Raw genomic sequence first — 27,025 nt, 5'->3', positions numbered from 1 at the left:
ATTAGTGATGAATATACAATTGGTGTACATCATAATAGTAAACAAAGTGATACACCAAAGTTCTAACAAAGCGGTACACCATAGTTCCCAAAAATAATTGGGAGGTAGTACCCGTTCATTGGCTTCCACCTGCAAAATGTTCTTTTGATGTAGAATGATGCTTGAACCTAGTTATCAACTTTTTCTGCATATAACCACGCTTGTCACGTAACTTAGTGGCTATTAGTAAACACTTCAAATGCTCAGCGTTGCTTTCTTCAGCGGCAACGCTTCAAAAACTAGTTAAAACAAGGTTTAGAAGCGTTGAAAAGCTTTGTTAGTGTCTCTCGGACCAAAATGTGTCATAATACAGTGCATATGACTGATTATAGGAATTCGAGATGTAATCAAAATGTTTAGATATGTATAGAAAAACTTATTACCATTTCGTCTCAAAATTGGTTATAAACAAGTAAACATGGTTTAGAAGCAGTTAACTATTTTGTTAGAGGTGAATATTATATACAATCATATTTCTTTTAAGATTAATAATTAATTTTATACTTTTATTAATACTGAAGTTTAATGTTTTAAGAAAAAGTAGTCATTTTCTTTTAAAATTAGTAGTTTTATTTTTTTGTAATTACAATTTTACAGTATTATTTTAAATTGTAGAAACATAATTATATCAATATATCATTTTATCATTTTTTTTAGAATTGTATGATATCGTATAATTTACTTATTACATAATCTGCTTTTAAATTACAAAACAGATTATCTAGCTCATTCTTCCAGATCGCTTGATTCTAAAATTACTTTTGTAAACTCTATTCAAATAATAATTAGTTAATATGTGGTTGATAAAAAATTACGATTCATTAGAGTTGTATGTAATTTTGCAACCGACCAGAACATACTACACACCATTTAAGTTTTACCAAATGTTTTTTAATACCAAAACCTTACATAAACATAAATATATTTATGATTTCCAACCTATATGCAAAATTATTATTCACCGACCATAGATAGCGGGTCTGAAATTAGATGACTAAATCAAATTTTGTCGATGATACATACAAATTTTTATTAACAAAATACACTACTCAAATATTGACTAAATCAAATTTTAATACGAATAAAGTTTATAAATAAAAATATATTATGTATCTCGCTATTTAAATTTTATATAATACTAAGAAATGTAATATTACTAGAAAAGTAAAGTGTTCACTCGCGATGAATCACATTCACTGTATATCAACAAACAAAATGATTCCCTCCAGACAGCTTTACTCCGTCAAGCCTCTAGGGGTAGTGAAGAACATTCATCTGCGTTACAGCGAATGCTAGTTATTATTGTCTGTAAACTAAGGAAAACATAGAGTCGATGTACTAATTTTCTTATTTTGGTCAATGAAAGGTAGGTTGAATGATGGGATAAGTACTGACTGGCGGCTAAAACTCTAAATAAATTAATGTTGCCACAAAAGATAAATTTTGTAACTTTCTATTTGTCACGGCATTGATCTTTTCAAAACTCCAGCGACTCAGCTGTTGTCAACATAATAAATTGAATTGAATTAACTTCTATGACCGAATTGACTGTTGAATAAAAGATTCACTGTTGAAGTTTTTTTTTTTTTTTTGGTCAACTGTTGAAGTATATTTAGATAATATATAATAACATCAGGGGATATTATGTTTTCTCTAATTAACATCTCCGGGTGACTAGAAAGAACGCCCCAGGCGTGTTAACTCCCATGAACCTAAAATAGTTCACAAAAACAAAACTTAGATTTCCTTGAAGAAGTGACATGCATGTCAAGATACCCGATAATTGGGAAGTTATTAGTTTCGTTTGAACAAAAACTTTTTTTGTAGTTAGTATTGATAAATATTTGAAAATTTTCACTGATAAAAATTGGTTGACATGGTCATAATTAGGCGGAAGAAGAAAAAATGTCCATGCAAGAAAAGTCCATGCATGTTGTATACAAAGCAAGAAATAAACCAATCAGATCGTACTTCAAAACAAATGGGACGAAGCAATGCAAGGGTAATTTGACGAGTGAATATCGTAATTAAGAATGAAGACATAGTCTAACTTTGTAACAGCCGCCACTTATGTGCTATAAATGCGTCGAGTTTGTTAACCCCTCATAACATCTCAAAACCAAAGTTTTATCTCCTCAAGTACAATACATCGATATCTATCAACAAAAAGTGACAAATATTCAATATATTGCTTTGCTTTTTCTGTAAGATGCAAATGGATAGCCCGAAATCACCTCTTCAACCTCCGACCTATGGAAACTTAGTGACAATCCTCAGCATCGACGGTGGTGGCATTAGAGGGCTTATCCCTGCAGTAATCCTTGGTTTTCTCGAGTCCGAACTTCAGGTATATTTGTGCTAGCTACCTAACTATACATATGTATATATATATATATATCATTATTCTTATATTAGTTATACATGGATGCATAGAAATTGGATGGGGAAGACGCAAGGCTTGCAGACTACTTTGATGTAGTGGCAGGAACAAGCACTGGTGGTCTGGTGACAGCCATGCTCACCGCTCCTAACAAGGAAGGGCGGCCCTTGTTTGCAGCCTCTGAGATAAAAGAATTCTATCTTGAGCAGTGTCCAAAGATCTTCCCTCAAGATCATTTCCCATTTTCGGCCGCTAAAAACCTCGTAAAATCCTTGACTGGTCCTAAATATGACGGTGAATACCTTCATCAACTTATCCACGCTAAGTTGGGTGATACAAAGTTAAATCAAACGCTTACCAACGTTGTCATTCCAACTTTTGATATCAAGCATCTTCAACCTACTATCTTTAGTAGTTACGAGGTTTGTTTAGCTTGTTAGTAGTTGTGAAATTAAATTATGGTATATTAACTTAACAGAAACTCTGGTATAATATACCTGACTACGTACTCTTCTTATAGGTGAAAAACAATCCTCTCAAGAATGCAACCCTCGCTGACATTGCTATCTCAACTTCAGCAGCCCCTACTTACTTGCCTGCCCATTTCTTCAGAACTGAAGATTCAACCGGAAACGTTAAAGAATACAATCTTATTGATGGCGGAGTTGCAGCTAACAACCCGGTAAATTTCTAGGGATCGACGAATTTATGTCACAATAGGTTTCTATACGATGAATGATAACATTTATGGACTTATATAGTAAAAATAACTGAAATATTCTTTTAATAATACTGAAAATTTTCTATAGAGGTTTTGAATAATATATATTTATCATATAATTGTTATATGCTATAGGCTTTGGTGGCCATTGGGGAGGTAACAAATGAGATCACAAGAGGTAGCAGTGATTTTTTCCCGATCAGACCAAATGATTATGGAAGGTTTCTTGTTCTTTCGCTTGGAACCGGAAGCCATAAATGCGAAGAGAAATTCAATGCAAAAGAAGTAGCTGGCTGGGGGTTATTGAGTTGGTTAACACACGATAACTCTACACCTCTCATTGATGCTTTCACGCAAGCTAGCTCCGACATGGTTGATTTTCATCTATCTGCTGTTTTCCGAGCTCTTCATTCTGAACCCAACTATATTCGTATCCAGGTACGTATGAAAATCAGCTCACTAACCCGTATTTTTTTTTCTTCTTTATATTCACCATATATAACATTTAAGATATGTGTTTTAAACATATTTATAGGATGACACATTAAATGGAGATGCTGCTTCTGTGGATATCGCTACGGTCGAGAATCTTGACATTCTTGCCAAGACAGGAGAGGAACTACTCAAGAAACCTGTTTCTAGAGTCAACCTAGACTCCGGTTCTAACGAAAATGCTTATCAAACAACTAATGGAATGGCTCTTATAAAGTATGTGACATAAATTTGTATTATCTGATAGCTTTATTCATTCATATATATACGTGATTAAAAAATATGAACTAATATTAAAACTTTGGTTGTTGAAGGTTAGCAGGAATACTTTCAAAAGAGAAGAAGATCCGAGACGTGCGATCACCTCATGGAAAAGCTCCAATTAAGATGTAAAGAGATCATTATTTTATTATATTGTTCATGATTTGTTTGTTTCACTAATGCACGTCTGGGTTTTATATTAATAAAAGATTGTGGCTCATTATAGCCATTTTGTACAATTGAATAAAGTCAATGGGAAATGCTAATTATATTGTTTCGTCTTCTACATAAGATTTTTTTTTTTTATAAAGCCACAGCTAACAGGCCCATTAGCAAATCTCTATATTTATAAGGGGTGGGAATTCGATCCCGGATGTAATAGTACCTTGTGCATTAAACACTTACCATTGGCCAATGCACTAAGGTCACTTTACTCTACATAAGATTCTTATGTAATGAAAAATTTATATATGTTTCTTTCTCACACTTAAAAAAAACAATGATCATTTAGAAAAACTTTGGTTGTTTAGCATAAAAATAGTTAATTAGTTGTTTAGAAATGATAGTGTACATCCAAATAATTATAAAAATACATGAAAATTTAAATTATAACAAAAAAAAAAGAAAAAAAATCAGAAATAGCAACTGTCAAACGAACAACAGGGATTGGTTTTAGCGACTCACATCAATAGACGACCAACAAAACTAGTCACTGTAACTGGTTATCGGTCGCTGGTCGCTGGTCGAAAAGGCTCTTCCTTAATTGGGCCAACATCCTTTTATTCCACTGTTTTGGGCTTAAAGACTAAATCATTAAGGCCCATAACTAACAGTCTGCTCGATTCATTTTCTTCGATATCTCCGATGACAAAACAGATCACAATCCCGACGACGGCAACTCCGGCCTCGCTTTACCCGACGAAACCAGAATCGCCGTTGCTTCTCCCTCTCTTGGTTTTTTTTTTTTAAAGTTTGAGTTAGCGCAATGCTTGATTTGGTTAATGGAAGGAGTTCGTTCAACAACCTTATCTAATTTTTCATCTATTTGGATTGTTTTAGTCTTGCAATTTGTACGGTGTCGTACCTCTTGCGTTTCACTTCTCTTAAGACTCTTCTGCGTCCTCTATCTTTCTCCGTCGCTGCCTCAGGTCCGATCCCCTGATTTTATGGATACTGATTCATATGCTTTAGATTTAACACTATTTGATGCCTTTTTTTTTTAATTAATAAAGAGTATTGCTTTATAGAAACTGTCTTGGGTTTTTGTTTGATTTTAGCAATGGAGAGTCATCATGCTTCTTGTAGCTTGGTTCTATGTGGCAAGTCCTCTGTGGAAACTGAGATAGCAAAGCGTCTCAAGAACAACAACAACTCGCTTAAACTCCCAGACAATACCAAAGTTTCACTCTTTTTAGAATCCGAGGCTAAGCATTTGGTCAAAGATGATGATGGTGATTCCTTCAATCTCTCACTCTTTATGAACTCCATTCTAACTCATCAGTTTGGGCGGTTTCTTATTTGGTCTCCGCGTTTGTCGTCCACTCACGATGTTGTTTCTCAGTAAGTGGCTCTGTTTAGTTTCCTCCCTTGTAAGGTTATTTACCTTCCCTGTATTAAAATCTGCGTTTTAGTTTATTGCAGTAACTTCTCTGAGCTGCCAGTTGGTTCAGTTTGTGTCACTGATGTCCAGCTTAAAGGTCGAGGTAAGAGTTTTTGGATTATTAGATAGTATTTTACTAAGCAAGTAGAATTTAGATATGAAAACTTGAAACTGTGTGTGTGGTAACTGATGAATATGCAGGCAGAACAAAGAATGTATGGGAATCTCCAAAGGGTTGTCTTATGTATTCTTTTACTCTGGAAATGGAAGATGGTCGTGTCGTGCCTTTGGTACAGTATGTGGTATCTCTTGCTGTAACCGAAGCAGTGAAAGATGTCTGTGACAAGAAAGTATGTTCTCGTAAATGTTGTGTTCTTGATCCATTGCATCAGATTTTATTAGCTAATTTGAAGTTCATTAATATACAGGGTTTGTCGTACATTGATGTTAAAATTAAGTGGCCGAATGATCTCTACTTGAATGGCCTTAAGGTTGGAGGCATTTTGTGTACCTCGACTTATAGATCAAAGAAGTTTCATGTCAGTGTCGGTAATAAGCATTACTCTTTTTTGAAGTTTACTTTGACTACTACTATAACAGAGTCGAAGCGTGCAGCTCGTAGTCTTGTTGCTTTGATTTGTTCTCTACTTGTAGATTAAAAGAAAGTGACTGATCCTTCTCGCAGGTGTGGGATTGAATGTGGACAACGAGCAACCAACCACATGCTTAAATGCTGTACTAAAAGACATGTCTCCTGCGTCAAACTTACTTAAAAGAGAAGAAATCCTTGGAGCTTTTTTTCTTAAATTTGAAAAATTCTTTGATCTATTCATGGACCAAGGTAATGTTAAACCTCTGATCTCAGAGTCTGCTTAAAGAGTCAGTTAGCTGCTTGTTTCTTTACGAGCATCTTTGTCACTTTTTGAAGTATCCTCCATAAAGTTATTTGTAAATTAGTTATTTAGATGAGATGGGCGTCAGAGAAATAATAATATTTATCATATAATCAGTCTCCATTTTACAGGTTTTAAATCTCTCGAGGAACTTTACTACAGAACATGGTTACACAGGTGACTTTCGATTGCATTTTTATGTCTTCTTTTCATTGAAGGGTTTCTGTTGTCTGAATCTGAACTGACTTTGATTATATTCGTATCTCATTTTTGTCAGTATCTGACTTAAAAGGCTAATAAACTTGGTAAATTAGCATGTATTTGGAAATGCTTTTCAACTGAGGCTTAAAGGCTAAATTGGCTGAAACACTTTACCGTGTATGTGCAGTGAGCAAAGAGTAATTGTTGAAGAAAAAGTACAGGACCAAGTTGTTCAAAATGTTGTGACTATCCAGGTAGGATTCTCTTTTCTGCGTTGGTTATATACAACGCAAGTCCGATCGCATCATCTGGATGCTAATGCTACAATAACAATTTAATGCCAAAATTTGGGGAATTCAGTCATTGTAATATGGTGCTTCGATCCTCTTTGCATCACTTTCTAAAATTTTCAGGGTTTGACGTCTTCGGGATATTTGCTGGCTATTGGAGATGACAATCAAATGTATGAGCTTCACCCTGATGGCAATAGGTAAAATTTATTTATGCAATTGTACATGTTAAAGCTAATGTGGATTGTACGGATAACAACATCACGTTACATGTTAAAGCTAATGTGGATTGTATATTTTCAATTACAGTTTTGACTTTTTCAAAGGTCTGGTTCGAAGAAAAATATGATCCAAAGGTTTTTCTTGCTGCATCTTCTGGTGGAAGTAAATGTGTTGTGTTTTAGTTCAATGGTCGAACTGGTTTATCTTTCAGACAAGTCAATGCAACTATTGGGTAAAAAATGACAGAATACAGATTATGGGACCTGTTTCTTCAGAAAAACTCTGTTTTCTCTATTTTGTAATCCCAAGAGTTTGGTCATCTCTGATCTGGATTTCAGACAGTCAATGCAACTTTTGGGTAAAAAAATGACAGATTATGTATAGACTGGTTTCTTCAGAAAAGACTCTGTTTTGTCAATTTTTACACAATGGTCAGTTTTTTTTTGAATTTGTGAGGAGAAATTTAGGCACTAAGAGATTCTTGAGGCAACAAGAACAAGAGATTTAGAGGTTCAACATAGTTTAAACATTATTTGCTCTCACCTCTTGTGTTCATCTACCTGTTAAAAGTTAAATTTCGTTTGTAAGACATTAAAATTTAACAGAAAATAGCTAATTGTTTGTTAGAGTATACAATCGAATAGAAAAATATATAGAGGACTATGCATCTTTTTATTCTTATGATATGCCAAAGAAAAAATTAGATTGAGAATTTCTCAAATCTTACCAACAACACCTTTATAATATAACAATTACACTCTTTCTTTGTTGTATCTTCGTACTGAGTTGTTCTAATTAATTTTTTGACAACACAGGATTAATTTCGAACTGCAAAAAAGCCGCATAAAAATCACCCTCATACATTCAATATAGTAAATAAGCCAACCATTGATGAACCCAGAAATTTTTTACAAGTAGAGACATCTGCATTTTCACCATTTTGTGTCAACACACAAAACCCATAATAATCTCATACGTGAGTATCGTCAGTTAATGATTTCATGTGAGAGCTATGAGAGCCTAACCCATTTTCCACCAGGTTCTTCTTTTAAACAATCTGCTTAAAGCAAAAACCTCATCATCAGGCAGTCTGTTTTTCATTTTCATTTTTTTTTTTGCTAGAAAAACTAGCGCAGAACAAAAATATGAAGCAAGACTAATCGCTAATCAGCCCCAACAAAAAAAGATGATTACCTCAAGTTTTTAAGTTGGCTTCGATGTCATGGAGATTACAGGGCTTTACATGTATTTAGCTAGCCAATGCTTGCACATATCGAGTACAGTATGCGAATTAGCATGTAGGGCTTGATGAGCTACATATTGAACATCAGCCACGCTTCCGCTTTTAGACGCAATCTGGAATGCGCTTTTCAGGCGGCCACATACCACACAAGCTAGCACCTTTCTGCACTCGTTTACAATCAAACATGTATCAGCCTAACGATCCCGCATACTTGTACTATGCGATTCAATTTATTACATACATAAGCACATCTCTGTAACAGTGAATTTATGAATAAAGGAACCAAAATTCAAGGAGTGATACTCTTTTTCATGGGATGGAACATAGTGTAAAGATCTAAGCAATTATAACAGCAAAATATATTACCGATGGCTGCTTGTTAACATGTCAATGAGACGGTCAGGGCGCTCTTTGTGCTTGTTGGCATATACGTTAATGGCAGCACCCAGGACCTGCAGCATTTCAAAGAATATAAGGCTTAACGAACAAGCTTTCCCTATATCAGAAGAATGGCCTAATCGGAATGAAAGTATAGAAAGGTACATCCAGACACCCATATTTACCACCGGCTTTAAACAGATTGATGAGGAACAATTTAGCTTGAAAACATATTCTTTTGGCCAATAATTAAATAAGTTTTTGTGAAACTCCCGAAAAGAGTTTTATATTGGACTTTAATAGTCTTGAACACCTGCAATGTTCAGTACCTGATCCCAGTCATCTTCTTGGATTGTTCCCTTAATGTTTTTGAAAAGTTCCGTCAACTGACTGCCTTTCTTCCTTTCGGCTAGTGACGCAGCAACACCAGCATATATATCCACAGCTGCTTAGAATTAACGGAAAAGTCAGATACAACGTACAACAACAATACCCAGATACAAACATAAAACAAATAGGCACCTGAGAGGTTGAATTCATATATAACTTGATAAGCCAAGTCGAAATTTTTCTCAACAAGAGTCTCCACTATTTCACATCTTCGCCTGAAAGTATAAGCCAAGGAAAGACATCAGCTGAAGGTTTTTCCTTCAAACTTTTACCAAAGAAAAATAACTTTGCTTGGTCTTTCAGTTTCATTTGGAGTAGCACAACCTTTAAGGATAGGGAAAAAAACAGGTGTTGAATTATCTGGTCAAGGAAAAAATATCCCTATCTGTCATTTGATAGGCATTATGGGTATGTGAAGAGAAAGCTAGAAATGAATTAGAAATACTAGGTAAGTTTCTCTTTGGGTGTCAAAGAAAAGTGAGGTGAAATTATGAAGGCAGTGTGGAAAGGAATACAAGTCACTGCAGCACTGTTACTAGCCCTCTGTCTTTCTCCTTTACCAATATATTCTTTAAACTTATGTAAGGGTATAAGAAATTTGCTAAATGATAATGGGGGAACTAAGTTGTATCAATAAATGATGGCAGGAAATTTTTGAGGACAAACCTGGATGTCTCTGGATCATTTGGATTTCCAAACAAGGAATGCTTCCATGGTGCTCCTTCAGAGTCACTGAAGGACTTCACCACATCAATCTATAGGTATAAAAAACCCACAAAGGTGAAGCCATAAATCTATAAATCCCTACTTCAACAAAAGGATGACATAAACGGGTTCTAGAGTTACCTGCATTTTCACCCGTGAGGATAACTTAACAAGAGTTTCTTCACTCAGCTTCTCTGAGGCACTTTTTCCTCGAATACCCTTCGTAACAAGTTTTTTCGAGTCTGAACCTCTATGACGCACTGTCAAGGCTTCTTCAAAGTGTGCCTGTACCCAGAGGATAGTTAGAGACCGATATTCCAAACACACAAAAAGATTAACAAGCAACATGGACTTTATCATAGTTTTATGCAACACTGGTATCCTTATGATTGCAGGGCTGTTCTTCGTTTAGGCCCCAAGACAAGATATAATTCATACAAGTAGTAACCAGTAAGTATCTAAGAATAGATGATGTCCTGTAAGCAACAAAAATTTGTCTCAATGTCCCATGCAACTTATAGAAGTGCTCTTGGTCAAATCATTGCATAAAAATTAGCAAACAGAAAGAAAGAAAAAAGAGAGAGAGAGAAAAAAGCGTCCTGGTCCAAATTTGTGTGCCACCTACTGCCACGAACACATAGTCATCAAAGTGATGCCTAATTGTTTCAATCGACTCTAGACCACTTTATAATGCTAAAATTTTTACATTCCACACAAAAAATGCATTTAAAAACCCTGCAAATCAGCAAGACACATACTTTGGATTCACTTAGTTGATACGTGTTTTAAGATGAGTGTTGCATGTAAAGGCATTGCGGGAAATACAATTCAGAGTAGACACAGAGATGGAATGGGTAGTGAGCAAAGAGCTACCGACTCTATACCTTTGCATGCTCAAGATGCCTAACAGCATCCTCCTGAGTTGTAGAATTCATAAAAAGCTGAATACAGCAATACCCAGAGGTGACATAGTCCTTCTTGAGTACCTGAACAATTAAAAAGAAAAGTCAAGTCAATTAGCATTACGTTTCACAAGTATTCCTGAAAAAAGTTAGGCTCCCAGGATGTAGCATAGAGTTTCATGAGCCACTTGCCAGTCTTTCCAGAAAAGAAAAGAGCACTAATAGGTCATGATCAACAACAAATGATCACATAAACGTTTTTTGTTGCATCAGAGTAAAAACTTATACCAATACCATAAATGCACAGCCTTAGTCATAAAATTAAACTATAGGATCTGCACTTATAAGGACGCACTAAAAAAACTTATTTCAGCTTTGAATCAGGGTTTATGGTTCATATTGAGGAGAGGTGTAAATCCAAGATAATAAGACTAGCTGAAGAATCATAAGATGCACAGTTTTGTACTCTTATATTTGCAGCGATTATCTGTCTACATTGCTATATAACTGTGCAGATGAACCTATGTGCATGCAAGATCGTAGTAACTATTTATTATAACAAACAGTGAAAAATTCTACGTGAAACAACCCAACAATAAGTTGTACCCAAAGAACCATGACATCAAAGATGTTCTTACCAAAAACTTGTATAGGTAATTGAAATGCCGGTTGATCTCAAAGAAAGCACATATACGTGTAAGAGCTCCAGCTATGTACTGATTTATGACTTGATCTTGATGCTTTACAGATTCAAGTCTTTCTGTAATTACTTCCTCCAGGGATGAGATAGCTCCATAGCCGACACAAAACTCGCACAAACTTTCAATGGTCCCATATTCAGTTGCCAATGGATCTGTTCGTTGAGGTGATGAAGATGAGCTTACTGCGCCCACAGATGAAGTTTGCAAAGGAGGCGGAAGATCACTTAGCGGAAAGAATAACATGCATGCATCTTTAGAGTGACCATGGCGGAACATAAACCCAAGCAGGTTTTGGCGAGCATGCTGCAGAAACAGAAGAAACAAATTCAATGAACCAAAATAAAAAAGTAAAATGTAACCAGCTCATATGTTTGCAAATAATGCTAATGTCATATAAACTCAGAAACCACTCCTAAAAATCGGTTGCACAGGAAGATATGTTCAAGAAAGGTAGATATATTGTGAGCAATTCCAGGAGAGAAAACTTGCAAATTCCAGAATGCCATAGAATATTATTGCCTTACTTCCTGCAAGTAGTTGGTGCACTCAGAATATCGTGTACTATCCAAGTTGCTTCGGGGAGCATCTTCAAAGTCTGAACCGGGTACAGAATTATTTTTTTCTGATTCCAGAGATCTTCTCGACCTCTCTGAACGAGGGAAAGTTGATGGCATATGTAGAACGTTCAGGTATGAGTCTGCTGATAAAGAATCGTCCAAAATTGTTGGCGCGCTTTTCGCCAAATGGTCGTACCTGATATGTGTCAACATTCCCAAGAATAAGCTCAGGAGGTGGATTAGCAAAGCCTTTTACTTTTTTCCCCTTCGACTTACATATTAATCATGACTGTGTTCTCCATTCTCACAAATTTTATAATTCTTAACACCTTAGCTAATTAAGCCACTTTTTTGTACTTACGACACATTTAGTTCATCATGTGTTCAACTGAAGTTTATATTGATCAATGACTTTCCCGTCCCGTGACTGGATTACCAAGACATTTTACCAAGAAATAACTCTCGACTACCCCCATACTAGGCTAACAGTTTTAGTTAAACAGAGACACTTACATGGAACGGACAGTTGACACATCCACAGGCGGACCTCCTTCTATTGTATTTATTATCTCCTGAATAACATCAGGAATGTCTTCCCCCTTCAATTGAAAGGCTTGCCTATAGAGCACAAAACAAAAACTATATAACAGCACGCAACCTGAGGATGAAATATGCAAAAAGAAGGTTACAGTTCATGTGTTTGCTGCAGCTTTTAAACTATAGCGTACTTGAATTTAACTCGAGCTTGAGCATAGCGCTCCATCCGTAACAGAGCAAGACCCCATGCTTTCCACACAGGGAAAACATCAATCTGAAATTAATCAAGCACACAAGCAGAAGTTATTGTGAATTGTGATGAAGTGGCCTTACCATGGGGTAGAGAATCAAGCTATAAAACTTTACCTTGCATTTCTTGCACATATACACCGCCATACTATATCGTTCATCAGATATTAATCTGTCTCGTAGACATTCGGATGACAATTGATCAGCAATGTCATCAAGAGAAGCAGCAATTCCAGACCCTAGGAGGCTCTGCAGCAACTCTGCGCGCCCCAACCAGATTTCTGCAAGTGAGAGAACTTCGGATGGTTCATCCATTGACTGACTGCCAACACTGGAGCTGCCAGCATCAGAAGATATATCATCAACATCTCTACTTCTTTCACCATTGTTATTGGTCGGTTCAGTGGCACCTAGAAGCTTTCTCAGTAAAGATTTTGCATAAGACAAACCCTGCACAATCAGGCAAAGAAATAGTTGCCTTAGTCATTCACATCAGGTAATCGAGTTATAGGACATAGAAGATCGACCATGTATTTCCCTGATATAAAAGTCATCCTCCAAATATGATTCCGGCAGATGATTTAAATAAAATATGTCGTACCTGCACAAATGCCTCCGTTGCATGGTATGCTCGGCCAATTGTTTCAACAGACGCACCCTCTGACAAATGCTTGGAGCTCAATACGTTCTTCATTTGACTGATGCATAGGTCCATGGAACTTCTTGCCGATACTAACTCATCTGAACAAAGTGAGAGCAGAGCCTAGAAGAAGAGCAGTGTCAAAAAGTACGAAGCTTACAGTTATGCCACAAGTGTTAATAAGAATAACAATACCTTGAAGAGGATAATATCTGGGGTGCTTTCATATTTGTGAGATGCGCGAACAGCTTCATCTTTGGTTGTGTCGCCACTTAGCATCCATTCTTCAGCAATAGAAACAGAAGGTAGCCTATCTTGCCCATCTGCCGAATAAGATGATCCCTGGTCCTCTTGAATTCCTGTCATCGCCTCCCATGCAGCTCTCTCAGAAGCCCCCAGTCCGGAATTCTTTCTTTTACGATAAACATCCTTTGACGTTGTCCTGTTTTCAGCATTACGTGGAGCCCATGAAAATGCCCTTCGAGCCTCTCTCTGAAAATTGCTTAAGCTATTAGTGAAGGATGCTTTTGCTGTTGGCCCTGCTCTTGGCTTTTGTCTTAGCCTTGATGCAGACACAGTTATTCGAGGTTCTCTTGGTGGTGGGCTAATTGTAACAGACATAGCTTTTGCTGCATAGGCCATGATAACATTGTTATCCCTTAATGTTGGGAACTCTTTGAGTATCTGAAAGGAAACATAAAAGTAAGTCTCAGAAACTCTAGAGAGCAAACAGAGTAAGGAAATATAGAGAAAATCACTTCTTCAAAAGATATAAAGACATGGACAAGAGTTATAGAAGAGCCTTTCACAAAAATAGGGATGATATTCACGGAAAATTCAAAAGAAGATTGTCTCTAGGTACCAGTGAGGCATATTGTAATTGTTTTCTCATCAGCAGAGCTTCAAATATTAAATTGGGATGCTCATGAAGCGAAGAGCATCTCTGCTGCCAAGGAAGTGGCAGTGCAGCTAACACTTTCAGACCTAAAGCCCAAGAATTAAGCCGAGCGACTTCCAAATTCGACAGATTGCTATCTTTCCGCTTCAGGAAGAAATGGACCTACAGAGAAGATGAAACAAACATTTTTCAAAACCTAACAGAAATCTATGACCTCGTAGCACCATGAAAATAAAGCAGAAAAAGTTGTTACCAGGAGCTGTTTTGAACGAAGGTCAGATAATAATTGCATTGCACCCATAACCACTGGTAGAGCATCAGCCGAGTCTTGAAGTGAAGATAGAAATCGAGATGCTTCTGCAGGACCACCACCATTGAGTGGATCAGTGGTTAGAAGCTTTACAAGCTGTCGTCCTTGTAATTCTCTTCTAAGATCTATTGATAATCCTGCACACTCAGCCACTTCCAATGCAGCGGAAACAGCTCCTTTCCCAGCCAATCTTAGAGCCAAGCCTTCAGGGTCTTCTTTACATTCGGCTTCTACCTGTTTCCCTTTCAGATTTTTAGAGTGACACATCGAGTATACGAAGAGCCAAACATGATCTCAAACAAAAGGAAGAAACATAACCTCTTGCCAGCTGTTATGGCGATCATCTGCAGAAAGTAGGTGGCTGTACTTCTGCAGAGCTTTTCTCCTATGCAACACCTAGATGCACAAAGAAGAATCTGAAATTAGATCTCGATTGATTGATTACAGGGTGATTGAGCAACTAAAGTTGCATGCAGGAATCTAGAACTGAAAGCAAAACTCCCTTATACCTCGACACTAATTGGATCACTTTCTAAGAGATGACAACTACACATTGTAAGAACGTTTAAGGCTGCCTCAAGCTCCCACATATGCATATACCTGATCCAAGACATATCAGAGCTTCAAAACAGATCCATGACAGAACAAAACTGCGTGTAGCTGCTTGAAACAAGACAGCAATATAAAAATGTTTCCTGAATCTACTAACATAAGCGTAAATCCTACATTATGCATGTGTTAAGACCGTATCTCAAAACTAATATTTGGAGGACCTAAGTGTAGAAACAGAAAGAATGAATGTTTTGGCATGAAGCATTTACAAAGATCTACCAATGAATCATAGGTATGAAGTCAAATACACTGAACAAAAAAATGGTAAGGCAGTAAGCAAAAGAAACATGGGATAACATGATTCATAAACCCTAGAGGCGTCTATAACTTATAAATAAAAGCAATGTGAAATCTGCAAGACATTGGTTTTCATACATAAGATAACAACAAAGTCAAGACAATCAGTGTAGCAAATCGCTCTATCTTCTAGCACAGCCATCTTATTCTGACCCTACATCTCATATTAAATCACACCATCTCCCTTCTCTCTACGTGATTGCCTCAAACATACTGATTTAAGAAAAAGTGATACCATCAAAGTTGATTTGCTCATTACCTAGCTGTTCATATCAGGAGACATAAAGGAATTAATTCTTATGTTTCCGAAACTGACTATAGATGCTAATCTTATTTATCAATTATCACCTAGTGATGGGTCAGGTGAAAATACTGCACCGCGGGTTCGAAAGAGTTCAGGAAAATCCAATCAACATGAGATTTACCATCACTAAATCATTCTAGGAAAAAGAAAAAAAGTCCATACTAATGGTCACATCTAAACATTTGCTGAGTCGGCTTGGTCAAATTCATTTCCGGAGAACCAAAGCAAAATGCTTAAGCAAACTTTGGCTCAAGTAGCATGTATATATATATGATACTGCACTTCATGGTTGTTACTTGTTAAAGATATTATAAGTTTACTTACTTAAGAGCCAGTGTCGCTGCCAGCTGTTTGTCCTTTAGCCGCAGGCAGTACTGCCAACTGTTGTTCTGACCTCCATATTCCTGAGATGGTCCTAATGTTGAAGGATTTTCTTCTCTACTTTTGATTAGGAGTTGAAGTAACCAATCAGAAGCCCCATTCCGCAAGAAGCGGTCCGAAAGTGCTAAAGCATCCATTAGTTTTCCTTCATCAATTAATCTAGCATAAAATGAAACAAAACGAACACTATTAATCTCAAAACAACCAAATATAATAAAGATGATCCAGAAAGTATTAAAATACCAATCTGATAGACTTTTCACAAGCTAACGACATACCTATTTACAGCTTTCTCATACGGTACTTCATTCTCCCAATCAAAAGAAAGGAAAACTGTAGGATCAGTTCTACACATTCCAGTATCAAAGGATCCACCATCTCGAACACTGTCGTCAGTCAATGCTGGTTGAATGTTCTTTTTAGAAAAAAATTCTTCTGTATCCGACTCCGAGTCACTGTCGTGTTCAAGAAGTCTCTTGATCCCAGTTCTTTCATCAGGTTTAATCCGTGTGTCATCAGGTTTTTGTTTAGGTGTCACAACAAATTCCGAAACTCGATGAAGATTAGTCTGCATTTGTATCCATCGGTTCAGAGTGGGAAACCTGTGAAGAAAAAGTAAAATATCATAGAATATGTTGGAACATAGGCACTGAGTTATTTCAAATTGAAAGGAGAAGATAACACTTTGGCTTGACAGTACCTCTCAGACTGATCAAGAGAAAATTCATAGAACAATCTTTCTGCATCAGGAGAACTTAGAAACTCATCGTTCAAAGAGCTAGATATGACAGAATCACTGCCATTGTACAATATGCTCCCACCAAACACACAAGCTAAAACTGCTCGTACTGGGGATATTTTTACCAAATGCCTGATGATATCCAACTGAAGAGGATACAGAGGGACACCAGGTGTTGCCGAGGAACGAATATAGCAGTTGGGTTTGGCCTCTATTGAAGGAGAGAGCACTTTACCCTCTGACTGAGAACATGGAGTGGTTGGAATGACGGGAATACAAGCCCACCCATGACCAGCACGTGGAGGATAAACTGGGGGAACACAAGCTGATATCACTTCATGAACAAAATCAGCAGACATGACCTCAGCAACTTTTGCAGCTGCATCTGTGCTACTTCGATCAAACACCAGACGCGTCAATAGCTGCAACATGCACCAACAGTAAGAGGTTAGTTATAGATCTGTATAACGTTGTCGCACAGCAATTCATGTTAAGTAATTACCACACAGGCCAATAGTATACTATCAACCATAATATCAAAATCTTTAAAGGCCACTCATCCTGCTCGCTAGTTTATATTGTTTATGAATATAAATTGCTAGAGTTCACAGAATAGAGCAAAGCAAAACCCGGTAGTATTTCTCCAAATAAAAGCAGAATAAGAGGATCACACAAGCATTAATGACGAGGGCGATTATTTAAATGAAAAATATCCTGAGAACATAAGAATAAAAAACAAAAACACTTACGTCTTTAGGCCATTCATAAACAAGAGAGAAAAAGTTGAAATCATGGGTTGTATCAGTTCCGTCTACTATGTCACCAATAGCAGCAGTATAGAGTATAAACTGAGATAGATAAGTAGAGGTTTTGTTGCTTAATGGGCCAAATGACTTTTTTTCCTTGTCTTCTGTTTCATAGGAAACAGGATTTCCATCCACGCCTCTATTTGCTGAACCAGGACTTTGCTTAGTATATTTTAGCCCAAGACCAAGAACTCCTTCCTTCTCAATGGCCATGTCCGATCCGTCCCCTTTAAATACGTTAACTTCTGGTTTTTCATCAGCGAGTGCTCTCGCTAGGTTATGAAGCTTACCTGTTGTTTGTTGGAAAACATTTAGAACTACATGAAAGGTCTAATATACATAATCAAAGAGGAGATAAGTCAATTGCATACTGTAGCAGGAACAAATACTGTAGCAAGAACAAATAGAGTGTGTAGAGAAAGACAAAATAAAATACCACTCAGGAACTGTCTCTTGCCCCTATGAGCATCCTCAATCATTTGATGTAGCATTGCAAGAGCACGATCTTTTTGTCCCTGTCTATGGGATTCCGTACAAGATGAAATTATGGTATCCCCACTAAAACTGGCCTGAAGAATTTGAGGGTTATCCTGAAGCATGACAGATCAGGAGACTAGTAAGAAAGGGAAACGGGAATAAGAAAAGAAAAGAGAAGGATTTTAACATGTTTTTGTGCACCTTAGAAAGAGCATCGTAAAAAACAAAAGATCACTCACATACTGCTTCCTAAAGTAAAGTCATGTATCTCTTAAGCAGTCAAGCAACTTATAGAAAATCATCATAGATAAAACTGTTACCATACTAGGCAATAATATCTCATATGATCTCCACATATCGATCATTATAAAATTCAACAAAAACATATATATATATATATATATATATTAAACTAAATGAAAGTTATGCCACTGACCTGTTCAAGGAATTCCTGCAGACGCTTTAAGATCCTTCGCAATACAGAGATTATTGCAACTTCGTGGACCTGATCCCAGTAAGTAAACCCCACCTTCGGAGATCCTCCAGGGTAAATTTCTGATAACAAAACTTGAGACTGCGCACAAAAATAAAAACTACTTAGGAACAACAGTATGTATACTTTCTTGACCATTCTTGAACACTTTAATGTAATACAAACATTAACGGTACACTGTTTGGATATCATGCAAACAGTGCCTCAACTTTAACTGAAATTATTACCCCAAAGCTTGCTAGCTTAGTACAAAAAGCAATACAACAATGTAGAAGAATGTATGGTTAACCAGACTCCCAAGATGCTCTTCACCAAAATAATATTTGCGGAGTGCAAATAAATAGAAGATTACAAAAGAAAATATAGAAACTGGGGACAGAGACCTTGTACAAATAAGAAGCAAAAAGCAACCAAAAAATTACCATATATAGACCAAGTTAAAGTATAAGGAAATCAAGAACACTGCTTGCCTTATCCAAAAGTTGTTTGGAAATTGTTGGAGACTTGGCAGAAGAAGCAGCCGCATCTATGCATAGTAGAATCTGGCATCAGAAATAGGGAACTTAAAACTTGCTTAGAGGTAGGCAAGGCAATTGATTGCAGGATAATCCTGTCAGAATTTGCTAAAGCAATTGTATGGTTAGAGAAAATAATTATAACTACATGGGCTTACCACAGCTAAAGGACTCAATTGGGAACCTAAAGAATGAAAATCTAAATCCTGCACGGCAGATGCTCCTTCAGCAGTACGAGACATCACATCTTCTACCTGAGAATATTAAGAAATCAAGATATAGGTAGATACTATGTATTCAATGTTATCCACCGCATGCCTATTCCTTTGAAATAGAATCGCATAGAATTTAGACACAACAATAAATAGAAGTTCAATGACGTCAGGCAACATCTTATGAACAATATACAAACTGCATCCCTAACGACATATAGCAAGGAACGAGAGCAGTACAAATATACAATCCTCAAGGCAGGAAAAAGGGGTCTCATATCAGAATAGTCTAATCCCAGTATGCAAGATGTAGAAACATATAAGGTGGACATATATGCAAGCATTGTAATGTAATATTACGAAAGATACCAGTGTTCCTTTGAAGGCATTATCAACCCATTCAGCTAATTCGAGAGTGGCTTTGTCCTCTGCTGATAACGCAAACCGATGAACTGCCTGTTCTCCAATGTCATACTTAGCTCTTTGCATACAACTGCAGAATAAGAGTTAATTTCGTAAAGAAGTGGCACGAGTGAGCAAAGTATTACTCGAGACAATTCAATTTTGGGAACTCTAGCAGAGACAAATCGGGAACAACCTATAAAGCTTAATCCATAAACTACTTCATCAGCACAGCTAGAACTCCTGCTCTTTAGCAGATAGCAGCTCAGCTTCTTATTAAAAAGGTAACTTCACCACAGACCTTCAGTGAAAATCAAAGTTCAAACTTCTAAGTTTTCAAGGCCCTCATCATACAGGTTACACATACACACATAAATACCCACTGACTCTAGATAAAATACTTCAGACAACTTGATAATCATATAAAATTTTCCGTACAAACAGAGATCATTCTTCGTTTTCAACTTCAATTTGGTTCCCTTACATTTTAGACGTGAAAATGGGAAAAATAGTGAGATGGATAACAATTTTTCCCTGATAACTAATAAAGGAACCAATCATTAGAAGATAAATCTACTCACAGGTTAAGCAACTTTGCAGGGGCCGCCCTGAGAACACTCAAAACCTCCTTTAAGCTCCACTGGCGTTCAGAAAGTGGCAGAAGATGCTGCATAACAGATAACCGCCATTCACAATCTTCAATGAAACGCGTAGCCATAGATACTCTCCATTCTAAAGCCCGTCTTCCATCAGCACTGTGAGTACCATCCAGCTGACACTCTTGTTCAATCAGATGTGATGGAAGATTGCGGCGTAAAACATCGAGAAGCTGTTCTGTGAAGCATATAACAATTTCCTTTTCCCCTTCTGTAGCAAGATCGCCAAGATCCAAATCAGGCATACTACCTTTCTCAGAAACACTCTCCGACGAGACACATTGCGTAGAACTGAGACGGATATCATCAATATGTAAGAGTGAAATAACTATGTTCACCATCATAATCTGCAAACAGAAGAGGTCGCATGTTAAAAACATGTAAAGTGTAACATGTTGAAAAACATCAAAGAAATCACATGCGTGAAGATGAAGTATGAAACATTTCTATTTTCATAGGAAATAGTATTCAATTCTAATTTATTTTCAATATGGTGTTCTCAAAAAACTGACTTGTAAATTAGTCAATGTATACCTTGCGCGGAACATTTTTAATGGCCTCCAGATGGTTAGTGAGGTCTTTTAAATGGCAAAATACGATTCGACGACTAGCATCCGTCTCATTTTTCATGGCCTCTTCCATTGCACCTAGTGCCAAAACAATAGCCTCCAAAGCATAACGCATATGCATCAGTTCAATATCTTCTATCCTACAATATATGAAGACATCAAAAGTGAAATACTGACTACAAACGACTCACCCCCGATTAATAAAATTGGAAGAGCATTTAAGAATGCACAATCTACAAAACACGCATTGAAATTAACAACAAACAAAACAAGTTTGCTAATGCAATAATTATTGTTCAAAGGTCAGGTGCTAAAATCAAGACACGGATACATCTATCCAAGAAAATAAAAAAAGGCAGGAAATGATTGAAGTATTTGTATACGACAAGCTATATAAACTTTTATTGAACTGACCTCTTCCAGGCTTCTGCAGTTGAATCAATAGGTTGCATGCTAATCAGTGAAATAGCTTCTTGGAATTTTATACCAGGAACAACGTCAAACAATACCTACACAATTGTATGTCATTAATACTTGTCAGATTAAGAGCACAAAGAAAACGTGCAGATGATCAACCCATTGATAATAGTTCTGCTATAATTCAACCTAACAGAGTTGGAGACAATTTCACATGACCAGAGCAAGACAAAACACATCCCACTACAGCAGTGCACGATATACCAGCACCTAGTTGATAAAGTTTGACATAACTTGGAAAAAAAAAATGAAAGAATGAACAGAGAGGTGGAAGGGGAGAGCAAAGAGGCAAATATTTAAATCTTTCCTATGAAGATAATCTACAAGAACTTAGACATTATACATCTTCTCTTGATACATTATTGGTGATTTGACATACTAAGTGCCAAACTCATAAATTCAGTGGAAAGATCTCAAAACACATTTAAATTTATACTGTATGAAACTGATGACAATGTCAGTGTCCTTCAAAATACAGTACTAAAAGTCAATGGGGCAGAGTGAAAAATGATATATTATTCAGGAAAAAAAGATGTATATTCTTTAATTTCTCCAAGAGCTCACATAAAAAAAAAGTGGTAGTGTATTAGGAGCTATAAATTCATTTCTTTTGATCCAAGGAAGCCTGTTAACTATCCAGCTCCTTGCTTGGTAATAATATTAAAAACTCTTGCGAAATAGATATCTTAACCCTCATACAAAATTGAATATTTATCCAAAATGGACTTAAAATGCCACTGTGATTCAATTATTGATTAGTCTTGACTCCTGATAAACCATAGCAACATATGATGTAATCGTGTTATCTATATCTCTTCTTATTTAAGTTCATGTATTCCCTACGAGACACCAATTCTACTGTAAGGAAATGAATCTAGCCAGCATGATATGATATGTAATGAACTTTTCCACTAACAGTGCAAAAGTTAATTATAGCTTAGAGACGTCTATTCGGACAGCTAAACATAGTGTCTGTAGAAAGGATGGTTCAAGAGAGACCTACCCGAAGTGGACTTTGCGCTGAAAGCCTCTCCAACACTAGATTTTCAACAAAAGGATCCACCTCATCATCATCATGCTCAGATGACGCATTACCATGCATCAAGAAAGATGCCTTTGGCGTCCATGATTTACCAGAATTGACACAAGCAGCGAAAGATGCAAGGTCCAACTGATAGCATAATGTATCACAGAGATGTTCCACACAAGATTTCTGCGTAGATCATTGGATCTTGTTAGACTTTCGCTGTCACCTTCTAAAAACAATAGATACAAATAACAGACTATGCAAAAGAGAAAAAGTTACTTCATCTGTTTGGTTTCCATAAAGAGAAGATTCTTCTAACCGAATTGTTTGAGAGATACTAGTCCAAAGTAGCCGCATCAATTTTCTACGGGCTGCAGTTTTGCCTGGCAATAGATCCCAACCCATGGAAGCTACTAATGGGCGAAGTCGGGGAAACAAAGTAAGAACCTGTAACATATCAGCAGAAGAGACTTTCAGATCCCAATAGAAAAAGGGAAGTCTGAATGGGGCAGCAGCCAATCAATGATACTGCAGTAAGATCATGAGTAAAACATATGTAACTATTTTACACCACCTACATCATCAGCTTCCTGAAGCTTTTCTTTCTTTACAGAAGACAAAGCAGCACACATCACACACTCTAACACATGTGAACCAGAAAGACGAGCATAATGATACATATCTCTGAGACAAGAATTAATTGCCCTGCTCATAGGGGAACATTTTTCCTCTACATTTCTCTCAGCTTTCAAGTCCACAAGATATCGCCGGAAACACTCAAGAGGGAGTGGAATTTGTTCATTGTCGAGAGATAAATGTAGCTGGCTATCTGGTAGGAGCATATCATCTTGAATACCCTGCAGAGGGAAACATTGTAAGTACATAACAGCTTATAGTACACGATAACTTAATCAGAGCCACAGATATACATATTCCAATAGGCACATATAAGCAAACCCTTAAACTCAAACCGACCACTGAACTAAAATACCCACAGTTTACATATTCACAAAGTATATAGAAGAACAATGCCAACTGGATATACTTAAAATTCCAGCATGATCGAGATAAATATCAGTCCTAAGTTCCCAATCACAACGAATGTTAACTATAGTACATATTATCAGGATCTGTAACGCAATTTTTTTGTGTGTTCAGTTCAGCAATCTGTACATGTGAAACCTCTTTTTAAATGAGAATGATCCCCTAAATCAGCTTTTATGAAAATTATAATAACCTGGATCATCTGAACAAGATCTCCACAACTCGATGAAAGAGCTTCTTTATAAATAAACAGCAAGTTCTGGCGCACCATCTGCCAAGGGTCACCATATTCATCTTTTTTCTCCATAACTCTTGAAAGGAGAGCTTTTAGAACAGCACTGTCACAAAAGAAGAATAAAGAAAGATTGAAGTAAGTTCTCTATTCTTATATATATGCAAAAAGTAAATTCCCAGGAACAGGAAGGCAAATGCAAGGAATGGAATGGAATCTGCAAGGCCATGGATTCCTTCATCCGCTAGTATCACATGAACATTTTCCACTATTTATGATTTCCTATTGAAATAAATGAAAACTAAATAGCAATGTTTAAAAAGCTTCTCTCTTTTTTTTATGAACCTTAGACCTCAACTCCGACCCCAAGTCAAGGTTCTCAAGTTCTTCAAAGCAGAAAAGGCCAAATCCACTCAAACAGTGGATACAAAACCAATTTTTAGGGATGTCTAATAATAAAACACTATCCATGAAATTATTCAATAAAAAGGAATGTGCTTCATCATACTTACTTACACAAGAATTAGCATAGAAATGAATCAATGCTGGGAAGTATCATACATAAGACAGCTACACTTATCACAACTCTGAAAACTATTCTAATAGATCTTAATCCGAATCTTAGTCTAATTTTATAGCACAATTCCAACCAAACAACCAAGTAGCCTCCACCTGGAAAGAAAACCCAAAACGGGCATAGTAATTCTGCCAACATGTGTACTCCAACATTCAGAGTTTCGAAAGCTGATTATATAAACACTTCCTAACCAAGAAACGGTAAAATGAATGCCAAGGGAACAATCAGGACGAGGAAACAGTGGAATAATCCAAAACCCTCAGAATTATGTAAGCAATAAAAAAAACAAATGGCACAGTTATAATTTAAAAACCTCATGTATTTGCGGACTGTATAAATCAAGCACATACTGATAATTCTCTTTCTCTACTCCATAATCAAGGTGAAGATAACGAATGCGATCAGCTGCCCCACGCTCCTCCCCTTCATCTAACTTTGTTTTCATAGCATCCAACTGTGCTAACTGAACATTTCTCTGTATCAAAGCAAACACATTGATGTTATCCAGCTCCGGAGAACCAATGCATGTGGTGGCCTCATTTATCTCCCTTCCCTGTTCATCTCCCTGAACTTCCTCCACCAAACAAGTATCATAACTCTGGCAACCCATAAGTTGCCTCTGTATATTACAACACAAAGCATCGAAAACATCAGAGTAATCCAAGACTATACTCCTCAAAGACACAACTGCATCTTCCTCAATCTTATTACTTCCTTCACTAGTACTACTAGTTGTATCAACATCAAATTTCAACCTCTCAACACCCAACTCCAAAACACCTTGCAAAACCCTTAAACAATCTCCCAATCCACCATTTTCATCCCTCTTGTCTTCCTCACTCTCCAACTCGACTCTCTGATCTTCCTTAATCCTCTCTGAAACCCTATCGATCAAGACCTGGACCATCAACAAGAAATCCGCGCGCAAACTAAGAGTCTCGGAATCAAACCCCCAAGGCGAAGTAGGATTATCGAATCTCAGAAGCTCAATCGTGGAGAGGAAGGAGAGGAGAGACGGGGAAGGGCAAGAGCGTGACCAGAGGACATTCTCGAATCTACCGGCGTTAGAGACGATGGTATGGAGAATCGTGAGTGCGAGGTCAGGGTTACGAACCCTGAGAGCGAGTAGCGTAGCCTTCAACGGCTCGAATTGAGCCAGATGAAGGTGGTTCGCCGCGAGACGAGAGAGAATCTCCGTTTCCTTATCCATGGCCGCCGCGGACTCCGATCACTGATGAAATCTAATACATACCGATCAATCTCCGTAGAATCTGATAATATCTCTCACCACCGCGTTTGGATTTTCAGATATTTTGTTTTTGTGAAGAATTTTGGTCTGGAATCGTCAAACTTTTGCTAGTCGAGCAGACCCATTAAGGCTGGTGCAGCATAAACCGATTTATTAGATCCTAAGTTGTTAACCAATGGTTTTGTCTTCTATTTTTCACGGTTTTCATTAATTATTATAGGTACTATTATTAACACCCTCGAACGTCGTAGTGATATTGTATATTGTATATTGAAACAAAATTTTTACTATACTTACCATTTTAGATCGGTAAGCGGGAACAGAAAAAAAGAAGAATCTCTCTCTTCTCTCTTCTCTCTTCTCTCTTCTCTCTCCCAAATCCTTTAGAGAGAGAGAGTAGTTTTTTTCTTCTTTTTTAGCCGTCCGGTTTATTTTTCCGGCATCTGTACGTCAGCTATCGCGACGACGGCTAGCTTTAGTTTCTCTCCGGCACTGTCCGGTTTTTATCACGGTGACTTTGTTGCTGTTGATTGTTATCCTTCCCGATTTAGTCGGGCTTTTGGTATGGCATCTCCGGCTTCAGTAGCGGAGATTGTTGGCTATCCTTCCAGCAACTTCTGGTTCATTTAACAGAGTTTGGCTGGCTCTCCGTCCGGCAGTTTCTGGTTCTTTCAACAGGACTTCGCCGGCTCTCCGTCCGGCAGCTTCTGGTTCATTTAACAGAAGTTGGTCGGCTTACGTTACGGATACACCGTTGTCGTGTTTTAGTTTTTGTTATTCCGGCATGTCCATCTTTGGGTTTCTGATGTGGGCAAGGTGGTTATGGTGATATTTGGCATGAAGATAAAAAAGAAAAGTCTAGACTAATGAGAAAAGAAAAAAAAAAAAAAAAAAAAGATCGGTAAGCGGAGGATCCTGGCTGCAATTTGTATTATCATCGATGTTAATTGGGATGGTTTTCATGTTCTTTTAGTTGTCGCCGGATAAGTTCGAGCACACTAAAAATAGCCCATATTTTTTTTTCCTCAACCAAACATTAAATTAAAAAATGCTTCCAAAGGTTGGTTGTACAAACTGAAAGTAAAAGTTTACAAAAAAATATTTGAGAAACTAATAATCTCGAGGAACGAGCAAGATAATATGCCTCATATTTGACAAACGTGGTATTTTAGTAAAAGTGAATGAGAGAAAGGATAATCTGAGCAAAGTGAAATCTTTCAGAAAATTTCAAAAAACAGATCATTCGTCAGGAGATTGTACCATCGCAACTAAAACGTGTCACCGGAACGTGTTGTGCCACACTAATAATAACAATGCCTACACTAATTGTCATAGCTATAACAAGAA

At 37.1% G+C, this 27,025-nt stretch overlaps 3 protein-coding genes across 7 annotated transcripts; 2 read left to right on the top strand and 1 right to left on the bottom strand.

The window, feature by feature from the left end:
* The first annotated feature begins 2,144 nt into the window (after nt 1-2,144).
* LOC104703110 (patatin-like protein 2) lies at nt 2,145-4,166 on the top strand. Its single transcript, XM_010419055.2, has 6 exons — nt 2,145-2,386; nt 2,473-2,841; nt 2,940-3,101; nt 3,276-3,578; nt 3,676-3,848; nt 3,947-4,166. The coding sequence occupies exons 1-6, from the start codon at nt 2,249-2,251 to the stop codon at nt 4,023-4,025; spliced, it is 1,224 nt and encodes a 407-aa protein (XP_010417357.1). The 5' UTR covers nt 2,145-2,248; the 3' UTR covers nt 4,026-4,166.
* Nucleotides 4,167-4,734: 568 nt separating this feature from the next.
* LOC104703109 (biotin--protein ligase 1, chloroplastic) lies at nt 4,735-7,517 on the top strand. 3 transcript variants are annotated; one of them, XM_087459727.1, is made up of 11 exons: nt 4,735-4,828; nt 4,953-5,041; nt 5,171-5,453; nt 5,535-5,596; nt 5,695-5,843; nt 5,922-6,042; nt 6,179-6,334; nt 6,518-6,563; nt 6,775-6,841; nt 7,001-7,077; nt 7,187-7,517. In XM_087459727.1, the coding sequence occupies exons 1-11, from the start codon at nt 4,758-4,760 to the stop codon at nt 7,224-7,226; spliced, it is 1,161 nt and encodes a 386-aa protein (XP_087315853.1). In that variant the 5' UTR covers nt 4,735-4,757; the 3' UTR covers nt 7,227-7,517. The 3 variants fall into 3 exon arrangements, with proteins under 3 accessions (XP_087315853.1, XP_087315855.1, XP_087315854.1); XM_087459729.1 differs by having other exon boundaries at nt 4,748-4,828; nt 5,525-5,596; XM_087459728.1 differs by having other exon boundaries at nt 4,748-4,847.
* A 294-nt stretch (nt 7,518-7,811) lies between these two features.
* LOC104705050 (uncharacterized) lies at nt 7,812-25,864 on the bottom strand. Of its 3 annotated transcripts, none has more exons than XM_087459725.1 (36): nt 24,743-25,864; nt 23,814-23,958; nt 23,155-23,433; nt 22,856-23,023; nt 22,553-22,762; nt 21,487-21,581; nt 21,038-21,212; nt 20,429-20,850; nt 19,815-19,938; nt 19,392-19,487; nt 19,189-19,260; nt 18,662-18,799; nt 18,185-18,338; nt 17,692-18,038; nt 16,904-17,364; nt 16,482-16,805; nt 16,147-16,362; nt 15,119-15,209; nt 14,928-15,005; nt 14,553-14,843; nt 14,264-14,461; nt 13,597-14,085; nt 13,363-13,524; nt 12,879-13,211; nt 12,704-12,786; nt 12,489-12,593; nt 11,943-12,171; nt 11,356-11,721; nt 10,700-10,801; nt 9,957-10,100; nt 9,777-9,865; nt 9,243-9,325; nt 9,050-9,165; nt 8,709-8,794; nt 8,294-8,504; nt 7,812-8,156 (listed from the first exon to the last, which is right to left on the bottom strand). In XM_087459725.1, the coding sequence occupies exons 1-35, from the start codon at nt 24,775-24,777 to the stop codon at nt 8,339-8,341; spliced, it is 6,672 nt and encodes a 2,223-aa protein (XP_087315851.1). In that variant the 5' UTR covers nt 24,778-25,864; the 3' UTR covers nt 7,812-8,156; nt 8,294-8,338. The 3 variants fall into 3 exon arrangements, with proteins under 3 accessions (XP_087315851.1, XP_087315850.1, XP_087315852.1); XM_087459724.1 differs by having other exon boundaries at nt 24,780-25,840; XM_087459726.1 differs by lacking the exons at nt 20,429-20,850; nt 21,038-21,212; nt 21,487-21,581; ... (3 more) ...; nt 23,814-23,958; nt 24,743-25,864 and adding an exon at nt 20,044-20,132.
* Between the last annotated feature and the right edge of the window lie 1,161 nt (nt 25,865-27,025).

This window comes from Camelina sativa, chromosome 7, assembly GCF_030686135.1.
Source record: "Camelina sativa cultivar CO46 ecotype springtype chromosome 7, ASM3068613v1".
NCBI classification, from domain to species: domain Eukaryota; kingdom Viridiplantae; phylum Streptophyta; class Magnoliopsida; order Brassicales; family Brassicaceae; genus Camelina; species Camelina sativa.
Note: the sequence above shows the minus strand (reverse complement) of the source record. Positions and strands in the feature narration are given on the sequence as shown.